This window comes from Brassica rapa, chromosome A02 (genome assembly GCF_000309985.2).
Source record: "Brassica rapa cultivar Chiifu-401-42 chromosome A02, CAAS_Brap_v3.01, whole genome shotgun sequence".
NCBI lineage: Eukaryota > Viridiplantae > Streptophyta > Magnoliopsida > Brassicales > Brassicaceae > Brassica > Brassica rapa.
The window spans coordinates 23,892,931-23,911,378 of NC_024796.2; the positions used below are offsets into that span (position 1 = coordinate 23,892,931).

The 18,448-nt window shown below is 33.6% G+C and overlaps 4 protein-coding genes and 1 long non-coding RNA gene across 5 annotated transcripts; 3 read left to right on the forward strand and 2 right to left on the reverse strand.

The window, feature by feature from the left end:
- Positions 1–1,621: 1,621 nt before the first annotated feature.
- On the reverse strand, positions 1,622–17,690 carry LOC117131674. Its single transcript, XR_004454846.1, has 3 exons — positions 17,454–17,690; positions 12,397–12,398; positions 1,622–1,633 (listed from the first exon to the last, which is right to left on the reverse strand). It is a non-coding gene; the product is annotated as an uncharacterized LOC117131674 (long non-coding RNA).
- On the forward strand, positions 8,227–9,684 carry LOC103854083 (uncharacterized protein At1g66480-like). Its single transcript, XM_009130999.3, has 3 exons — positions 8,227–8,556; positions 8,646–9,080; positions 9,439–9,684. Exons 1-3 carry the CDS (start codon positions 8,242–8,244, stop codon positions 9,490–9,492), a joined length of 804 nt encoding a protein of 267 aa, XP_009129247.1. The 5' UTR covers positions 8,227–8,241; the 3' UTR covers positions 9,493–9,684.
- Positions 9,580–11,677, reverse strand: LOC103854084 (nicotinate-nucleotide pyrophosphorylase [carboxylating], chloroplastic). Its single transcript, XM_009131000.3, has 7 exons — positions 11,526–11,677; positions 11,302–11,450; positions 11,084–11,217; positions 10,856–11,002; positions 10,270–10,506; positions 10,006–10,182; positions 9,580–9,906 (listed from the first exon to the last, which is right to left on the reverse strand). The coding sequence occupies exons 1-7, from the start codon at positions 11,576–11,578 to the stop codon at positions 9,742–9,744; spliced, it is 1,062 nt and encodes a 353-aa protein (XP_009129248.1). The 5' UTR covers positions 11,579–11,677; the 3' UTR covers positions 9,580–9,741.
- LOC108870868 lies at positions 12,405–16,215 on the forward strand. The gene has a single exon (XM_033283826.1). The coding sequence runs from the start codon at positions 12,981–12,983 to the stop codon at positions 13,224–13,226; it is 246 nt and encodes an 81-aa protein (XP_033139717.1). The 5' UTR covers positions 12,405–12,980; the 3' UTR covers positions 13,227–16,215.
- Positions 16,905–18,029, forward strand: LOC103854082. The gene is made up of 2 exons (XM_009130998.3): positions 16,905–17,148; positions 17,526–18,029. Exons 1-2 carry the CDS (start codon positions 17,029–17,031, stop codon positions 17,853–17,855), a joined length of 450 nt encoding a protein of 149 aa, XP_009129246.1. The 5' UTR covers positions 16,905–17,028; the 3' UTR covers positions 17,856–18,029.
- The last annotated feature ends 419 nt before the right edge of the window (positions 18,030–18,448 follow it).

Genomic DNA, 18,448 nt, shown 5'->3' on the forward strand with positions numbered 1-18,448 from the left:
ATTTATTTTAATAATAAATAATTAAACAAAAATGATAGAAAGTATACATATTGTTAGTTAATGTTTATTATTTAAAATCATTAGTTGTCATATATATCTTGATCACATTAGGTAATTTTGTATGTTTTATTTAAGGAAATAATATATAATAATTTCAATTTTATAAATGAATGATTTATAATAGACATGCTATATAATATAAACATTCCCTAGCAATTTAATTTTGGACTAACAAAATTCTCAATTGATTCTCAAGCCACCACGTAAGCAAAATTAGCATTCCAATTATGTGACAACTCAACAAGATATTTTGTTAAGTATTACAAACTTAAGGTTACATCTTTTCAAATGTTCCTCAATTAATATATAGGGAATTCCTAGGAAAAATACCGCATGAAGAATATATCATTAGGCTGATTGGCTGGCTTGTAGTTTTAAAGCATGTATTGTAAATTTAGTTTGTAGAATTTTTTGCTGTAAATGTATTCGCTAAATTTTTAAAAAAATTATATAGAAAAAATAAAGATACTATGAATATATTTCTAGCAGCCATATTTTTTTTTCTACAGTACAAAACTATTGTTTTAGTAAATAAAAGGTTTATAGTTATTTTTAGTTTTTTAGCTGTACTTTTTAAAATTGACTTGAAGTACGATTGATAATTTTTAAAATTGTAGATAAAAGTTAAAGCTAAAAAAAAAATCTACAGCCAACCAATCAGTTCCATTAAGAGTTTTAAACCTTAATTAGTAATTATATATTTTTAGTTTGGAAGATATTATTTAATATTCTTATCTATGTTTGATGTCTCCATATACTTCTAACGTCTTAAAACATCTCTAACCTAACTCTATATTTTACTCTAAAATAGAGTGTGAAATAAAGTAATTAACAAAAAATAATGTGTATCCTCTTGATATAAACATGTGTCTTGCGAGTTAGTAGTATAATCTGAGGTAGTTTCACGCAAGTAGATTATAAATAACATAATTATTTCGTTGAATAGTTGTACGATTTAACAGAATGGAGATTTTTAAATTAAAATAAGTCATGACTAATCCTAAAATTCTATCAACCTAGTCAATGGGGTTTGTCCCCATGTATACTATATTACTTCAATAGAAAAACGGACTTCTTGTACACGTATCTACAGTCTTCATATATAATTTTATCTATATGACACAAGTATCCTATAGTATTTTTCAAACTGATATAGAACACTTCATAAATATACATCTTTAGTCCTGAAAGACTTTCCCAACCACGTTTTGTTAACCCCGAATATGTTAAGCACAACGGTGGTCGAACTAAACCACATGAAGTAACTTTTCTTTAATGACTAAGTTTTGATGGGTATAAAAAAAGGTTTTAATGGGTATAATGACTACAATCGAAAGATCATACAATTTTGAATAATAATAAAATGTGTTGAAAATAATTCACTTCTATCGGACAAATCAGTGTAGATTGAGATAACTTTGTTGGGGTCAAACTTTGCATGCTGCTTTTATACTTATATACTCTGGTATTTACATAATATTTACACCCAACTCTCAAGAACATGATTTATAAAACATAAATTTATATTCTCACCTAAACAAAAAACATCAATAATGTTGAAAACATTTGATCACTTGCAGAAGCGAGTGAGTTTCATGACGGAAAGAGGAGGAAATGAGATCACCATTGCTTGAAGTTGAACCATTAAAAACATATATGTATATGCATAGACTGTTTCATCCATGTCTTCCCAACGTTTCTGCATTTCGTTGTACATAAAGAGCAAATAAATTTGAGAGAGAGAGAGAGCTCATGAATATATTCATCACTGTCTTGCTAAAATTTATATTATTTATTATTCCTATTGTTTTAATAAGATGTTTTACACATATTAAGAAAACATATATATTTTTGATCACCAATGCATTATTTTTTGTAACTAGTCATTTCTCATAAGTTCTAATTTTTAACCAATAAAATTTTAATATATAATTATAGTTTTGAATTTTACAATTTATCATTAATTAATATGTTGAAAATGTAAAAAAAATGTATTTTTTTTTTGAAATATTTTTTTCTAGAACATGGATTTTTCTTAGAATGAATGGAGTACAAAAGAAAAAAAAAACGGTTTGTTACTTGTAGTTGAATTCATCACTGTCTCTCTTCTCATTTATTGACTTTTATTTCTTGGGAAAAGAAAAGTAAGGATACTAGGATGAAGAATTTTCTTGTTTAGATATTTCTTAAGATATTTTAAAATTGGCAACCGGACTTAGAAATTGAATATTATTTAACTTTCCAGCTACGATTTTTTTGTTTGTTAACCTAGTAATTTTCTGAATCTATAGAGTTATTCAGACTAATCTCAAAAAAAGATGTAATTCACAAATAATTTTTTTTGAAAATATTCAAATGTATTGTAAATAATAAGTTTCTATCTCCGTAGCAGTGGCGAAGCCAGGACTTAGGGTGTGGGGCACGTGCACCCACGATTATATTAAAATCCGAAATTTTATAAGGTAAAACATCAAAGTTTTGTTTGCTCTTATGTTAATAAAAAGTTTGTGCACCCTTGATTTCCCGGATTCGATGCTTTTTTATTTCATTTTTTATTTTTTTTACTACCAACAGTGCACCCATTACTTCAATGGTCTGGTTTCACCCCTGCTTCGTAGTAACATGATAACAATAGTGGAATACTTTCAAACAGATTTGGTTTTTATTAATATCAGTAGAGCATGTAATTTATAACGTTTCCTCCCAAGCTTATGCTAGCTGTCTAATTTGAATCACGGCGTACGTTTTGTATAATCCAGAAGCCAATTACTAATTAATAAATTATGTGCAATATATAGCACTGTATTTATAAATGATATCTAAGTCATTAAATTTCATACGAATAAATTATATATACCGATGAACCACGTATTTGTGGTCGGATGGTCAAGACGTTCTGTGGATCTCTAAGAGATCCGATTTGGAATCTGCACCACACCAAATTTCCAGCTTTCACATTCTCTCTTCGAAAAATGGTTTACCATTTTTTTTATATACCGATACCCTATACAGTGATGTGCCTACACTTTTGGAGGCCTAAGCTAATTTTCAAAACCATGTTTTTTAACAAAAAAAATTATATAAATAACTGAAATTGTAAATACACTAATTAGTGTATTTAAAATTTCAGTTATAAATATGTCTATTAAAAAGGAATCTATTAAGAAGAACCAAACTAAAATGCAATATCGTGATGTTTAAATTCAACTACATGTAATTACTGCATGTGTTTGCATACATGGGGTCCCAAATGTTGATGAAAAATGTGGAGGCCGGAGGCTGTTTCCTTTTCTTTGTATAGTGGTAAGTGGTAAGCACGGCTCTGGACCTATATTGACCCGCAGCAGCAACATTCGATTATGTATTCGTTATAAGTGGACGATGTAGGCAACTTCGCATGAAATGCAATGCGCTTGTAACTTACAAAATATAAAAGGCACATACTTGATTGCACGCATCTATCACACTTAAACATGATTACGTTACGTGCTTGCTAACTTACCTGCATGGTCCGTCTCACCATGTTCTTTGAACATTTTTTATCTCTTGACTTGTAAACTTGTAAACATCATTTAATTAATAGCAAACACGAGTATCATTACTATATATATAGTAACCGCAAGTTCAGGGTAATCTGTTAATTTGCCTAAAGTGGAACCTATAAACTTAAGTAAAGTTTCAAGATCCATGTTGCCGGCTGACTTTTTTTTGTTTTAGGCTTTTAGCATAGTAATGTAGGGGTTGGCAACTAGTGCTGGGAATATGAATCATTATCCGCGGGTCCCGCCTCATTTGACCCGCTGCGGGGTGGGTGCGGGTTGAGTGATTTGAAAAATTTGGTTCGCGGGTGCGGATGCGGATTGAATGACTTTTATGCGGGGCGGGTGCGGGTTAGCCAAAATTCAGTGCGGGTATCCGCCAACCCGCAAAAACTAAAAAAAAAAGATTTTTTTTAAAAAATATTATTTTTAAATGGAAAATTTTTTAAAAATAATTTAATTTTAATTATAAATAGATTAATATTTATTATTTTTAATAAAAATTATTTAAAATATTAAATTTTATTGTTATTTTTAATAAAAAAAATATTTAAATATTAAATTTTATTGTTATTTTTAATAAAAAATATTTAAATTAATAATTTTTAATATTATTAATATTATCCGCGGGTCTAGCGGATCACCCGCGGGTTTAAGCGGGGCGGGTGCGGATTTCATATTTTCTTCTTGCGGGTCAAGCGGGTCAAATTTTTTGAGTAAAAAAAATCAGTTTACCCGCGGGTTGGCGGGTCAGCGGGGCGGGTTTGATCCGCAACCCAGCTCTATTGGCAACTTGATTTAATCGTGATTAATGATTTGTGGATATATGGATATATTGTGTCAGCTGTTACGTCATTAAAATGAGTTTTCCGTATTGCGAAGCAGACCAACTTGGACTTTTCCCACATTAGTCGATAACTTGCAATTAGGTCCACTGCATTTATATAGTTTTCATCTTTTAGCTATTTTGTTAGTGGGCCGTAGTTAAGAAATTAGACAGGAGTGACCCTAGTATAAGTGTGTTTAAAGATGTACGGCTAGAAGGCAGGGATAGGTCATTTCCTTAATCATACACCTTTTGCTTCCGTGATCAACGTAAAGTATCAATCGAGTAAATAATTAAAAGCAAAATACAATGATTATTGCTAATAATCAACCCTTAACCTTACTAACTCATGTGCATGTGCACATCAAGAGTGTCGTGCGAAGGTTTAGTAGGGCCTGAGGCGAATATAAAAATGGACCCTTCTTATAATGTTTTTTATTAGAGCATAATATATATTTAAAAAAATATTAAGAAGAAAAATAATAATTTAAAAAACTAAGACAAATTTTTCTTCCCTCTTTTTCAATAATTTTTTTAACTAAATTTTCATAATCTAGATTTCTAACTTATTCTTATCTATAATTATAATTACTAAATTATTTAACATTTCTTGTGATATGGTTGATCGCATATAAAATTTTACGAATTTCCACTTGAAAAAACATTTTTCAGCAGTCGCTAACTGCAATCGTCAATAATATTTAATAAGAAATATATGAGTCTAGATAACACTCTTCCCTTTCTTTCAAAAAAATTCAGAACTTCAAGAGGTCTCTTGTAATCTTATGGCAACGTTCCTTTTAGAACCATCAGTTCAAAATACAAACCATTCCCAATAACATCAGAATAATTTACATACCTTAAAGCTGCTTGAAGATTGGTACAAGATGCCATCAAATTATCTTCACTTGCTGATTTTAGTTTATCAAATAAATGGCAAACTTAAACCACTCTACTACTAATTATTTTTTGAAATTTGAAGTCCTAAAAAAACCATATATTTTGGGGGCCCTAGGCAAAAGTCTTTTTGAATACACTGAAAGCACGGCTCTGTACATCAACCAAATCAAATCATCAATATATTATATATATTGGTCCACAAGAGTTGAAGAGTTGGACCGCATAATGTAGTCAAGTTCAAAATTGTCTACAAAGTCCTGTTTTTTTCAACATAAAAATCCATTTCCCCAAAAGTACACTCGGACGAATAATTATTCTTTCTTTTTCAGAATAATTTATTTTTTAGAAAAAAGTTATTTCAGAAGATACATTTTAAAAATTTTTAGTATATTTTTATTTTGTAATAATTGTAAATTATAAACTTCTAAATATTAAATGTGTTTATTGAATCTTGATTAGTCAAAAATTGTGAAAATAGTTAATTACAAAAATAATGTGTAATCAAAAATTAAAATAAAATTTTAGTACGTGTAAAAACATTAAAGCATACTCTTTCTATATTGTTATATGACGTTTTGGAGTTAGATATACAGTTTAATAAAGAATTTAGTTTTATACGTTTTACAGCCAAAATCATTAACTATATAACAAATCACATTTCAACAATAAAAAATATCTGTAGAATATAAAAAATTATATTACAGAAAAACTAAGGCTTTTTAGTAATTAAACGCCTCAACTAAAGATGAATCGTAAAAAAAACCCTTAACTAAAATTTATGTGAAATAAACTCTCGACTTTAATTCTGTTAACATATGTTACCCTCCGTCTAAAAAACTGTGACGGAGGGTGATATACGTTAATGATTTATAAGTTGAAAGTTTATAATGTTAAAAACTTAGTTGAGAGATTTTTTTACGATTCAAAAATAGTTAGAAGGGTTTTATCACTAAAAGTCATTAAATGTTTTAAAATATTTATTATCATTTATAAATTAATTTAGATTGATATAAGCCCTTAAAATAATTTATAAATTTTAATACATTACTTTATAACCGATTTATAAAGCTTCATAAAAATTTTAATACTTTTACATATGATTAATACGGTTTCACAATGATTTTATAATTTATGCTACTTGTTAGGATAAAATAATCTAACATTATTCGTAATACCATTGAAACATAAAGTAATACAACAAATCAAGAACAATATATCAAATGTATTATTGATTAAGAAAAGAAAAATATAACGTATTTATTCAGAAATCAATGAGAATAAAAATAATCATGCATTATTTTTGGGGGATATGGGGAAAGTATGAATCGGAGGACGGAAATCATGAAAATAGGAAAAAGTGCATCATACTCTAAATAGAAAGATGGACTTCATGGATGAATTATCCTCGACATTACTTAAGACTTAATATAACTTAGAAACTCTAAATTATTTGATATTTGACAATGACGATATAAATACACAAATTTTTTTTATATCACTATTTCCAAATATCAAATAATTTAATATTTTGAAATTATAATAAGTTGTAAATAGTGTTGAAAATTATTAATTTTGGATGTATAAATTAATTTTATAATATATTAAAATTTATAAATTAGTTTTAAAGGCTTATAAGTCAACCTAAAAAATATATAAATGATAATAAATATTTTAATAACATTTAATAACTTTTAATGATAAAACCCCTCAACTATTTTTGAATCGTAAAAAAATCACTCAACTAAATTTTCAACATTATAAACCCTCAATTTATAAACCGTTAACATATGTCATCCTCCGTCACGGTTTTTTAGACGGAGGGTAACATATGTTAACATAATTAAAGTTGAAAGTTTATTTCACATGATTTTTAGTTGAGGGTTTTTTTGTACGATTCATCTTTAGTTGAGGATTTAATTACTAAAAACCCAAAAACTAATAATTTTACATTGAAAAACAAAAATGAGATGTAATTTGAAAAAAAAACTCAATACGTCATCTATTAAAAATAGAAAGAATATTATTTTTTGAATTGTCTCGTAGAAAAATATTATCCCATGATTATTACTAAAATATAAGACCTTAATTAATAATTTACATTTTTCTAGTTTGGAAAAAAAGTATCCAATATTTTGTTTCATGTCTTCGAGATATCTGTATACTTCAACGTCTTATGATCTCTGTATACTTCAACATGTTGAACCAAAAATAACAAGTTTAGGAACAATTTGGTTTTTTTTTTATAATGTTTTATTTGATTCATGTACTATTTTGTCTGGCTAACTAAGTTGATCACAGAGAGTAGTTTCATTAATTTCTAAAGAAATCTCAATATATATAAAACCATAAAATATTAATAAATAAAAATAGTATATATACGAATGAATTTTAAACGAAGACTCATAAAATATGAAATATTATGAAAACATATTATCATTTTAAAGTTATTTTGATTTTTAGTAATAAATTTTAATTATAAAACTTAATGATACTAAAATATTTATAAAACCTCATTCACAATATGCAATGGAGATGTTGTTAGTTCCCACAAGATTTCATCAACGTCAACTTATGGACACAAATACAAAATCGAGTAAGAAAATGCCTTCTCTCTCTTTTTTCAAAAAAAAAATGCCTTCTCTCTTTGATATAAACATGTATTTCACGAGTTATAGTACTATAATCCCTGGTAGTTACAGGCGTTTCACACCAGTACAATATACTAATACAATTATTTAGTTAAATAGTTGAACAAATTTAACAGAACTGAATATTTCAATTAGAAATAATAAGCTAACGTGATTTAACAACAAAACCTAAAATTCTATAGATACAGTCAAAGGTTTTGTTCCCATGTAAACTGTATTATTGCAATTAAAAAACTGGACTCCTTGTACACGTATCTACAATCTTCACATGAGCACATGTCTTGGCAACCCCATGTCATTTATAACCACAACGACACCACCCTCTACTCACCGCCATCAACTGAAACAAAAATATAATCTAAAAGACCCAATCTTCTTCTTTTTTTCTTGTCCGAGAAAACAATCAAAGATGGGTAACAGTTTAGGCGGCAAGAAAACGACCAAAGTCATGAAAATAGACGGCGAGACTTTTAAACTGAAAACTCCAGTGACGGCGGAGGAAGTCTTGAAAGACTTTCCCGGCCACGTTTTGTTAGAGTCCGAATCCGTCAAGCACTACGGTGCTCGAGCCAAACCACTTGAGGTAACTTTTCTTTAAATGACTAAGTTTTGATGGATAGAATAGAAAGATCATACAAAAAACTGAGGCATTTGAGTTTTGTCGGTGTGCAGATGAAGCAGATGTTGGAGGCGAAGCGGCTGTACTTCGTGGTGGAGCCGGTGAAGGAATGTCCACCGAGAAGGGTAAGATCGGGAATACACATGAGTGCCAAGGAGAGGCTTGAGAACCTCATGCTTGCAAGGAGATCATCTTCCGATCTCTCCATACTCAAACCGGCGGGAGAATGGTCGAAGACGGAGGAGAAAGAAGGAGGAGCGGTGAGGGTGAAGCTGAGGATTCCAAAGGCGGAGCTGGAAAGACTCGTTAAGGAAGGTGCCACAGAGGCTGAGGCCACTCAGAAGATTGCTGCTCTCTATATGGCTAAACACAGCCGTAGCGAAGCAACTCAGAACACGCCACAACGTCGTGAGGATGGAGGAGACGAGCCTACCGCCGCCATAGATACAGCCACACCCGCCGCCACGAGAGGAGTCAAATCTCGTCTGGTGAGTAATATTGTTTCTTTTTTTTTACATAGTAAAATAGTCAAAAATATACTGTTAATTAAAATCGTCACTTTTAGAAAATGGATAACAGTTTTGAAAACAAAAATATAATCTAAATGTGTTGAAAATAATTTACTTTTTATCGGACAAATCGGAGTAGATTGAGATAACTTTGTTGGAGTCAAACTTTGCATGCCTCTTTTACACTTAGAAATGTTATTATACTCGATGTTATTTAGTATTTACATAATATTTACACTCAACACTGAAGAACATAAGTTTTAAACACATGAATTTTTATTCTTAAACAAAAAAAAACATTGCTTAATAATAATGTTAAAAACATTTTGATATGCAGAAACGAGTGAGTTTCATGGCGGAGAGAGGAGGAAACGAGATCACCGTTGCTTGAAGTTGATGAACCACTAAAACCATATATGTATATGCTTAGACTGCTTCTCAACGTTCTGCATTTCGTTGTACATAAAAGAGCAGAGAGTTTCGAGAGAGAGCTAATTAGTAATTCATCCATGTCTCCGCTATGTAGCTAGAGTTTATAGTATTATTTATTACAAAAGAAACAACGGTTTATTGTTTGTAGTCAGATTCATCACTGTCTCTCTTCTCATTTATTGATATACTCGCTCTCTCTATAACACTTCTAGGCTCGTTTTGTCCTTCTTCCGACCTCAAGAGCCAACTCTGTATCAATCTTCAGTGAGATATCCAACGCTTTAACCGAATGAGTCAGAGCTCCACTGCTAATGAATGTAACTCCACTTTGTCCAATCTTGTGTACTGTCTCAATTGTAACGTTGCCTGAAGCCTGCATCATGAGATTAGACATTTTTTCATTAAAAGCCCGCATCATGACATCTTTCTTTCTATCTATCTAACACACACACACACACACACACACACGTACCTCTGTCTCGACTCTCCCATTGATTAGCTCAACCGCATCTTTAAGCATGGTGACATCAACGTCTCCATTCTCTAACGGTACTACCATATTGTCCAGCATTATTCTCGACACCCTAGTCTTGGACCCACTCACATACTCCAACACTTCCCTCACTTCCTCAAGCGTCCGTGTCTCCACCTTCAAGAAGATATATAGATAGCGTTTAGAATTTGTTTCACCTTAAAACTTTCAGAAGCTAAGCATTTGAAAGGTTTTAAAATTCACCTCAACATCCATTTCGAGATTCTTTAGCGTTAGATACTCGTCAACAGATCTAATAGCGTTTATTATACCTCCTGCAGCTGAGATATGGTTATCTTTTATCATCACCATGTCAAATAGTCCCATCCTATGATTCTTCCCTCCACCAATCAGCACCGCCCATTTGTCTACCAATCGCAAACCAGGAGCAGTTTTTCTTGTCTCCAGTATACGTGCAGGGTATGCCGCATCCGCCATTAACTGCACCAAACAAACTCATCAACTCCCTCACTACAAGCTCATCGCCAACCTCCCCAAAATTAACAAAGAATCAAACAAACTATATTTCACACTAAAATAGAGTAACTCTATTATAGAGCTGAATTTGCTCAAATGGTTCACTATAATAGAGTTACTCTATTTTAGTGTGAAATATAGAGTAAATTTTTGTGTACCATTGGATATGGTCTAACCAATAAGATGAACCGTAGAATCTTCTTACTAATCCAATAAACTTCTTACTGATCATCACTACGTTTATGTGAAAGTAACCACAACAACGATCACTTGACAATACTTGAGAAACTATAGTGGTGAAAAGCAAAAAAACCTTGGTAAGGGTGGCGATACCGCTCATTCTCTGCATAAAGTTGAGCACAACTCTTTCAGCAACAACAATCTTATGAGCATTTCCTGTCACTTTCCCAAACTTTAACCCTTTATGAACATAATCTCCATCCTTCCGCATCCACTCCACCTGAGAGATGATTCAACATATCACTAAACATCACTCAACCAAACCAAACCAAAACAAAGATACATACAAACAGATCCAAACCTTCAAAGAAGGATCAACTTGCTCAAAGATCATCTCAGCAAGAGCAATTCCAGCAACAATCCCATCTTCCTTAGCTAAGAAACAAGCTTCCACCTCCATATCAAACGGTATCGTAGCCATACACGTTACATCTCCTACACTCAAAATCAAATCCATAGAACCCATCAAATAAAAATCGAAACTTTATGATACTACTTAAAGAAGTGATGAGAGAGAACCTGTGTCACCAGCATCTTCAGCTAGAGCTAGTTCGATGACTGCTTTCAAATCGTAAGTAGGGTGTGAAGGAGGCTTTATCGCCATGGACCCGTGAGAGACTCCTCCTCCGGCCGTTTGAGTCGCAGAAGCAGACATTTTCAAGACGCTCCTGAAACAACGGTTGACGAGAATTGAGATTTAAACCGAAAGAAACAGACTGAGACTGAGTTTTGTCGGATTAAACCTTTGTTGAATAGCGTAGAATTGAGGCGACAGCAACCGGGAGACAGAGATCATTGTAATGACTCTCTCTCTCTCAAGTCTGTTTCTTGGTCCTTCCTGGTGGCAATTCTGTTAATACAAGGGGATGAATGATAATCTTTAGGAATAAGAATACTGGTTGAACAGAAAAACAATTGGGCTTTTATCGGTACTCATGCCAAGCCCATTTTAATTAGGCTGAAATATTTTGAAGGAAATTATTATTGAAACGATAATATTTTAAAGTTTGCAAACATGTGTTAATGTTTTTTTTGTTTTTGCAAACAACATTTGTTAATATTTCTGAAACTGTATGATTTTTTTTTTAAATGCATAGTATCTATTAAAGAAAAGAGGTCCTCTATGATGATGATTTATAAAAGTCTGAAGGTAAACCAATATCTTGTAGATAAAAAAAAAAGAAAAGAAAACCGAAAACGAAGTTAGATCAGATTTGGCTCTTGTCCTAAACTTGTTATTTTTGGTTCAACATGTTTTTCTTGCCTAAAGTATATATATGATATGAATTCAATAATCTATCTCTTAAGAGTTTTCTGAACAGTCAATAAATTAGATATGTCCAGACCGACCAACTTAATTCTTGTACATGCAAATACCAAGTAGCCACGTTTTTATTTTTAATTATAGATGTACCTCTTTTATAATTCAAGTTAATATATTTCCACCTAAGTATTTCATGTAACTTTCTATATTTCTAAGCCCTTTCTCAAAAAAAAAAAACTTCTATATTTCGTATTAGATATACCTCTTTTGTAATTCAAGTTAATATATTTCCACCTAAGTATTTCATGTAATTTCTACATTTCTTATTGTTGTTTTACTTTTCAATTGACTGCTAGTAGATTCATATTATATAATATCTGTCAAAATTGAAAACTAGGGACACACAATTTATGGTGTCAAAATTGAAAAAAAAAAATATTGGTGGCATGACATAAAATACTAGCCTGGGTATGTGTATATAAATTGTGTGTGTGCTCAGATTTTAAATAAAATAATTTGTTCTACATAGGCTGCTAAAGTGAAGAAAATACACCAAAGTTCAACATGAAACTTAAGGCATGAAACAACTAACAAGTAAGGAATAAGTCAACCGTTAAAGAAGCAACCTCTCTACTTCGTTTCATTTGAAAAAAAAAATCAATAATATCAAGCAACATTCAAATTAAACCGTTGTCTCCCCCCTCTCCGTATGTTATATATATATATATATATATATATATATATATATATAGATATGTATATGTTGTTCCATCATAGCTATATTCTATCATTTCCATAATTTTCCTCTTAACTCAAAATATCTATTAGCTAACTCAACGTTCCTATAACCAACCACCAACCCAACCATTCTATTTAGATTTATTATTCCACGTTTCTACATATCTGAGCCACAAGACCGAGGTTTTATATCATCATGAGGATCATGTGGAAGTTCATTATGGTGATGTGTTTTATTGCTTTATTCGGATCAAGAGGAAGCTCTGCGGCGAGGCTGGCGATATGGATGATGGATAAAGAAGATGTAGGAAGAGGGTTTGCTTTGCAAAACAAGCTCCAACGAGGTCCAGTTCCTCCTTCACAACCTTCCCAATGCCACCACAGACTCAGCCCTCTTTCTCGTTCGGAGGTTTATTATCCACAATATGTTACATGTCCTTGACCATCCCTCTTTCATTAACCATGATCAGCCAAATTTTTATTCTTTCTATCTTTCGTTTGTATCCGTATAAATTTGATCCGACTCTTTCAAAATCGAAAGAGTCGAATATAAAATATGTTTTGGACATAGATTGATCAATTTTGTGTTGTAGAATTATCGACTTGATATCATTGATGACTAACTAATTAATAGAGATGCAATCTAAAATGTAATCTCTGTTTTGGACTCATACGATAACGTGGCATTGAAAATGAAAGAATTCAACATTAGAAACTTTTAAATGGTCATTGTGAGGATACATATATATATATATATAATGTTCATGCGCTTGGAGACTATAGATATTTGGTCGTTATATGACACTATGTGCGTCAGAAACTCAGAATATTCTACCGTTAATGATGAAAGTATAATTGACGTAAAAATCTAATGTGATGAAATTGCAAAAAGAATAGTCTATCCATGTTGCTAATCTAATCATCTCATTGTATTCTTGTTTATTGCGTCAGTCTAATCATTATTTTTCATTGATTATTATATATAATGGAAATTTTTAATGTTTTCATTTTTAATTTGGCAACGGACTTTTGTTATACACATCAACCATAAATATTAGTATCAACAAAGTGTGAAAACGTACGTATGACTTCCAAATAGGTGTGAAAAAGTACGTTAGAAAGCATACGTATGTTGCATGCACGTTACGAAACTCCGTTAAAATGACGACTTATCGTGTCTCATCTATATGTACCCTGTAAACTTTCCTTCAATTTTTTTTAGCAAAAAAAAAACTTTCCTTAAAATATGAGTGTTTTGCTGAAATGATACATCACTCTCACCTTACCGCAACACCAAGAACTTATTTTTCAGCATGAAAAATAAAACAAAAACAGTGGGAAAGTAATAAAAAGAAGCGGGTGAAATTCAAAGGTAACTAGGTAAGGTGTTTGACTAATTGAGTACTGCCTTAGTTATTGTTGGTTAAACACTTGCTTTGTTTGGCGACTGCATTATTATTATTATTATCGTGTATACACACATAAAAACTGACAATGTTAACAATGTCTAGGTGCAACAATTATACCCAAATCATGAGTACTTTAAAGACCAAAACTATCCAGGTACTCAAGTATCAGGGAGTTTTAACCAAACCATTTAGTCTACGGTAAAATCATCCTACACACTACATGCAAAATGAGTACAATATTCCCGCGCGAAGCGCATACTGACTATCAGGATGAAATCAGGGCTGTGTCTGAATATTGTGGGCCCTTAAACAAAAAAAAAATTTGGCCACAAAGTATTAATTTCAGGAAAAATGTTGAAAATTCTACAGCTGGGTTTTGAACCCGCGACCCTAGAGTAATAACGACGACGGTTACCAACTGTGCTATAGGAGTAATAACGACGACGGTTACCAACTGTGCTATAGGCGACCTATGCAACAAAATTGGCCCCTAATGTAAGCAAGAACATTTTGTCTCGTGAAATAGAGAACCGAGGAAGAACAGCGGAGAGGTTAATGGGCCGAGAACAAGCTTATGATATGGGCCATGAAGAAGGTGTAAGTCGAGGCCCAGTGATGGAGGCGCCAAAAGGGAGAAACGCCACAAATCATTTGAATTGTAGACAGAGTAGTACAGAGAAGATGAGGTCATCTCCAGCCTGTGAAGTGGTCCTGAAGAATCAGTTCTCTCCTCTCATACATTGCATCTAAGGGCTGTCATTGTGACACTTGTAATGAGATTAGATGAGAGACCTAGGGTTTTACCTTTCCATGATACTATAAATTGTATAGGATGAACCTTTGTATGAAGTTAAACAAGATAATATAAGAAGTTTCAGATCTTGTCTCTAATCTTTCACATGGTATCAGAGCTTAAAGATAGATAACAAGGACTTTTGGATGCCTGGAGAAACCAGCACATCGTCGAGTTGAGCAGACAATTCTCCATGAAGGATTTGGGTGAGATTCATTACTTCCTTGGCATCCAAGCTCAGTACCATGATCATGGGCTCTTCCTCAGCCAGACGTCTTATGCGGAAAAAATCCTGTTTGAAGCTGGCATGGCCTCTGCTAATCCGATGCCAACGCCTCTTCCAACTCGCTTGGACGCGATCTACAAAGACACAACCTTGTTTCCGGAGCCGACTTACTTCCGGAGCATCGCCGGTAAGCTCCAACACCGGACGTTAACTCGCCCTGGCCTACAGTTTGCGGTTAATCTTGTCTGTCAGCGGATGCACTCGCCCACCATGACTGACTTTGTGATGCTGAAGCGGATCTTGCGTTACATCAGAGAAACAACAACGTATGGCCTTCACATGTTTAACGACAGTTCCTTGACTCTGAATGCCTTCAGTGACAGTGATTGGGTGGGGTGTCATGACACTCGTCGCTCCACCACAGGGTTCTGTGCTCTTCTTGGTAACAATGTGGTCTCGTGGTGTGCCAAGCGCCAACCAACAGTCTCCAGATCCTCAACTGAGGCTGAATACAGAGCCTTAGCTCAGACGGCATGTGAATTGATGTGGTTAAACTATGTTCTTCGAGATCTTCGCATTCCTTAAACTGGCCCGGCTCAGCTCCGCTGTGATAATCTCTCTGCTGTGCACTTAACTGCAAATCCAGGGTTTCACGGTCGCACAAAACACATGGAAGTCGACTATCATTACATACGAGAACGGGTGGCTCTTGGTCTAGTTGAGGTCACTCACATACCTTCTCAACAACAGCTTGCAGACATCTTCACGAAACCTCTGGCTCGTCAGCCCTTTGTGTTTCTTCGTGACAAACTCGGAGTTGGACCTCTACAACTTCCGAGTTTGCGTGGGACTGTAAGCAAGAACACTCTGTCTCGTGAAACAGAGAACCGAGGAGGAACAGAGGAGAGGTTAATGGGCCGAGCACAAGCTTATGATATGGGCCATGAAGAAGGTGTAAGTCGAGGCCCAGTGATGGAGACGCCAAAAGAGAGAAACGCCACAAGTCATTTGAATTGTAGACAGAGTAGTACGGAGAAGATGAGGTCATCTCCAGCCTGTGAAGTGGTCCTGAAGAATCAATTCTCTCTTCTCATACATTGCATTTAAGGGCTGTCATTGTGACACTTGTAATGAGATTAGATGAGAGACCTAGGGTTTTACCTTTCCATGATACTATAAATTGTAAAGGATGAATCTTTGTATGAAGTTAAGCAAGATAATATAAGAAGTTTCAGATCTTTTCTCTAATCTTTCACACCTAAAACTATTATTCTGATTTTTGGCCCCAAGCAGATGCTTAACCAGTCTATAGTCTATAGCCAGACACGGCTCTGGATGAAATATTTTTGATCAATTAGCAATCAGTCAAATGTGTACGCGCTTGATGAAACCGAGGCGCGAACTATCTTTTTCTATCACTTCTCTTTACACACCATCCATTTTTTCTTAGAGGTCTCACACAGAGGCTAAAGCAGTAAGTCACACAAGTTTAGGAAGGTAGGATCTTTTAGACGATCATCAAAATGGATAAACTTGAAGTTAATTAGCAAAATATAAATTCCCTTGGTACACAAGTAACACAACAATAAAGTTATTAGAGCTTAATAATATCTACACGCCAACGAAGAAGGAGAAGATGAGTCTTGTTGCTGCTACTGGGAGTTCTGGGGAGAGAGAGTCTTTCAAAGCCCATTAATCTACAAACGTTTAGGCCCAACACTTCCACCACCTCAACAATTAAAAAAACAATAATTAATTTTATATTCAACTTTCACATTTCAGATTATCGACGCCACTGATTTGCCGGAGAAGACAGATGGCGAGATCGTGCTCAATATGGACACCTGTTTTGATCTCACTTTCTCCGATGACCGGAGAATCAGCTAAAGTTTCCCGGCGACGGGTGATTTTAGCCACAAGTGTAGGTTCTCCTCAGGTTCGTACATCTTCTCCAATAATAGATCGAATTAGGTTTTCAATTTTGTTTCTGGAGAAAGATGTGTGCTCTCTATGTGAATGAATCCGAGGCTGTTGAGCAATTAGGGATTGTTTGATCAGGGAGGGAGGGACGATGATGGTTCCCAAAAACTCGTCCGGTTATCTCAGTGGCAGATCTTTAGAAAAACAAAATTAACCGGGATATGATAACCGGGACATGAAAATTTTAAACTAATTATTTAATAAAGTAGTGATCCATTTCATCATGAACTATGTCCGCCACTGTGGATGAATCTTTTTAACACTTCAACATCAGATGTATTAGCGTTCTTAGTTTGTGCAGAGGTCTCAAGAATCTTTTGCTAATTTTGGTAGCCTTTACTTGAAGCAAACATTAAGGAACCGCAGAAGCTTCAAGTTCTTGATTCCAAAGATGTTTCGAGGAGAAACACGTTGATGTATCTAACGGCTGGAGTTCTTGGTGGGGTTAACTTGCTCCATGGTGAAGCAGCAGAAGCTCGAGTAGGGAGAAAGGAGAACAGGAGAAAAGCTCTAGAGAAGCTGAGAGGGAAAGCGAAAGAGTCTGAGCCCAAGTCAGGAGATGAGAAGAAGAAAGAGTTAGACACTGAAATATTTCCTCTTCTTCCTCCACCCCTCCAACCACAAGCCCTTGGACCTCTTGTTGAAGCAAACTTGTTGCCATAAAAGCTTTCTCTTGTTACTTTACACAATGTGAGAATCAACATAATGTTCTGTCATTCTGTGTTAGGTCTTCTATTACAAATCAAAAAGTGAAGAAATATGTAACCAAGAAAGACTTGAAAATCCGAATGTTCTCTAAATGCCGCGTATAATAACTATCGGGGCAAATCATGGATTTTTCTGCTAGCATATAATAACTAAACATTAGCCCATTATACCAAGGTGTCGGATTTGGAGGCCAATATGGCCTTTTTTATATTTCAAAACATTAAGACTACAGAACTTTGATGCATTTTAAAAATCCAATACCAAATCATGCCTTATGTACAGTAGTATACTATGTCTGTGGCAAGTCTCAACGTCCGGACCACTTTAGCATGAACACATTAGGGATATCCGGAGAAGTCCAACTATTTGTGATATGCTCCATTCTAGTCGAATGATCGTTTTTATTATTTGATTCGATCCGAAACTTTTAAGAAATCCGGATATCTGAAAGTCTTCTAAATATTTATGAACTAGGTGATACCTGCGCCCTGCGCGGAGTGAGTGATCTAAAATTAATTTTCATATACTAAATCTATAAATTGTGCATG

Coding starts and splice junctions, on each gene's coding strand:
- LOC103854083 (XM_009130999.3), top strand. CDS start 8,242: ATGAGCACATGTCTTGGCAACCCCATGTCATTTATAACCACAACGACA. Junction 8,557..8,645: donor CTCGAGCCAAACCACTTGAG/GTAACTTTTCTT, acceptor GTCGGTGTGCAG/ATGAAGCAGATGTTGGAGGC. Junction 9,081..9,438: donor GAGGAGTCAAATCTCGTCTG/GTGAGTAATATT, acceptor TTTGATATGCAG/AAACGAGTGAGTTTCATGGC.
- LOC103854084 (XM_009131000.3), bottom strand. CDS start 11,578: ATGATCTCTGTCTCCCGGTTGCTGTCGCCTCAATTCTACGCTATTCAA. Junction 11,003..11,083: donor AAGTTGATCCTTCTTTGAAG/GTTTGGATCTGT, acceptor ATCATCTCTCAG/GTGGAGTGGATGCGGAAGGA. Junction 10,507..10,855: donor GTATCGCCACCCTTACCAAG/GTTTTTTTGCTT, acceptor TGTTTGGTGCAG/TTAATGGCGGATGCGGCATA.
- LOC108870868 (XM_033283826.1), top strand. CDS start 12,981: ATGAGGATCATGTGGAAGTTCATTATGGTGATGTGTTTTATTGCTTTA.
- LOC103854082 (XM_009130998.3), top strand. CDS start 17,029: ATGGCGAGATCGTGCTCAATATGGACACCTGTTTTGATCTCACTTTCT. Junction 17,149..17,525: donor CAAGTGTAGGTTCTCCTCAG/GTTCGTACATCT, acceptor TAATTTTGGTAG/CCTTTACTTGAAGCAAACAT.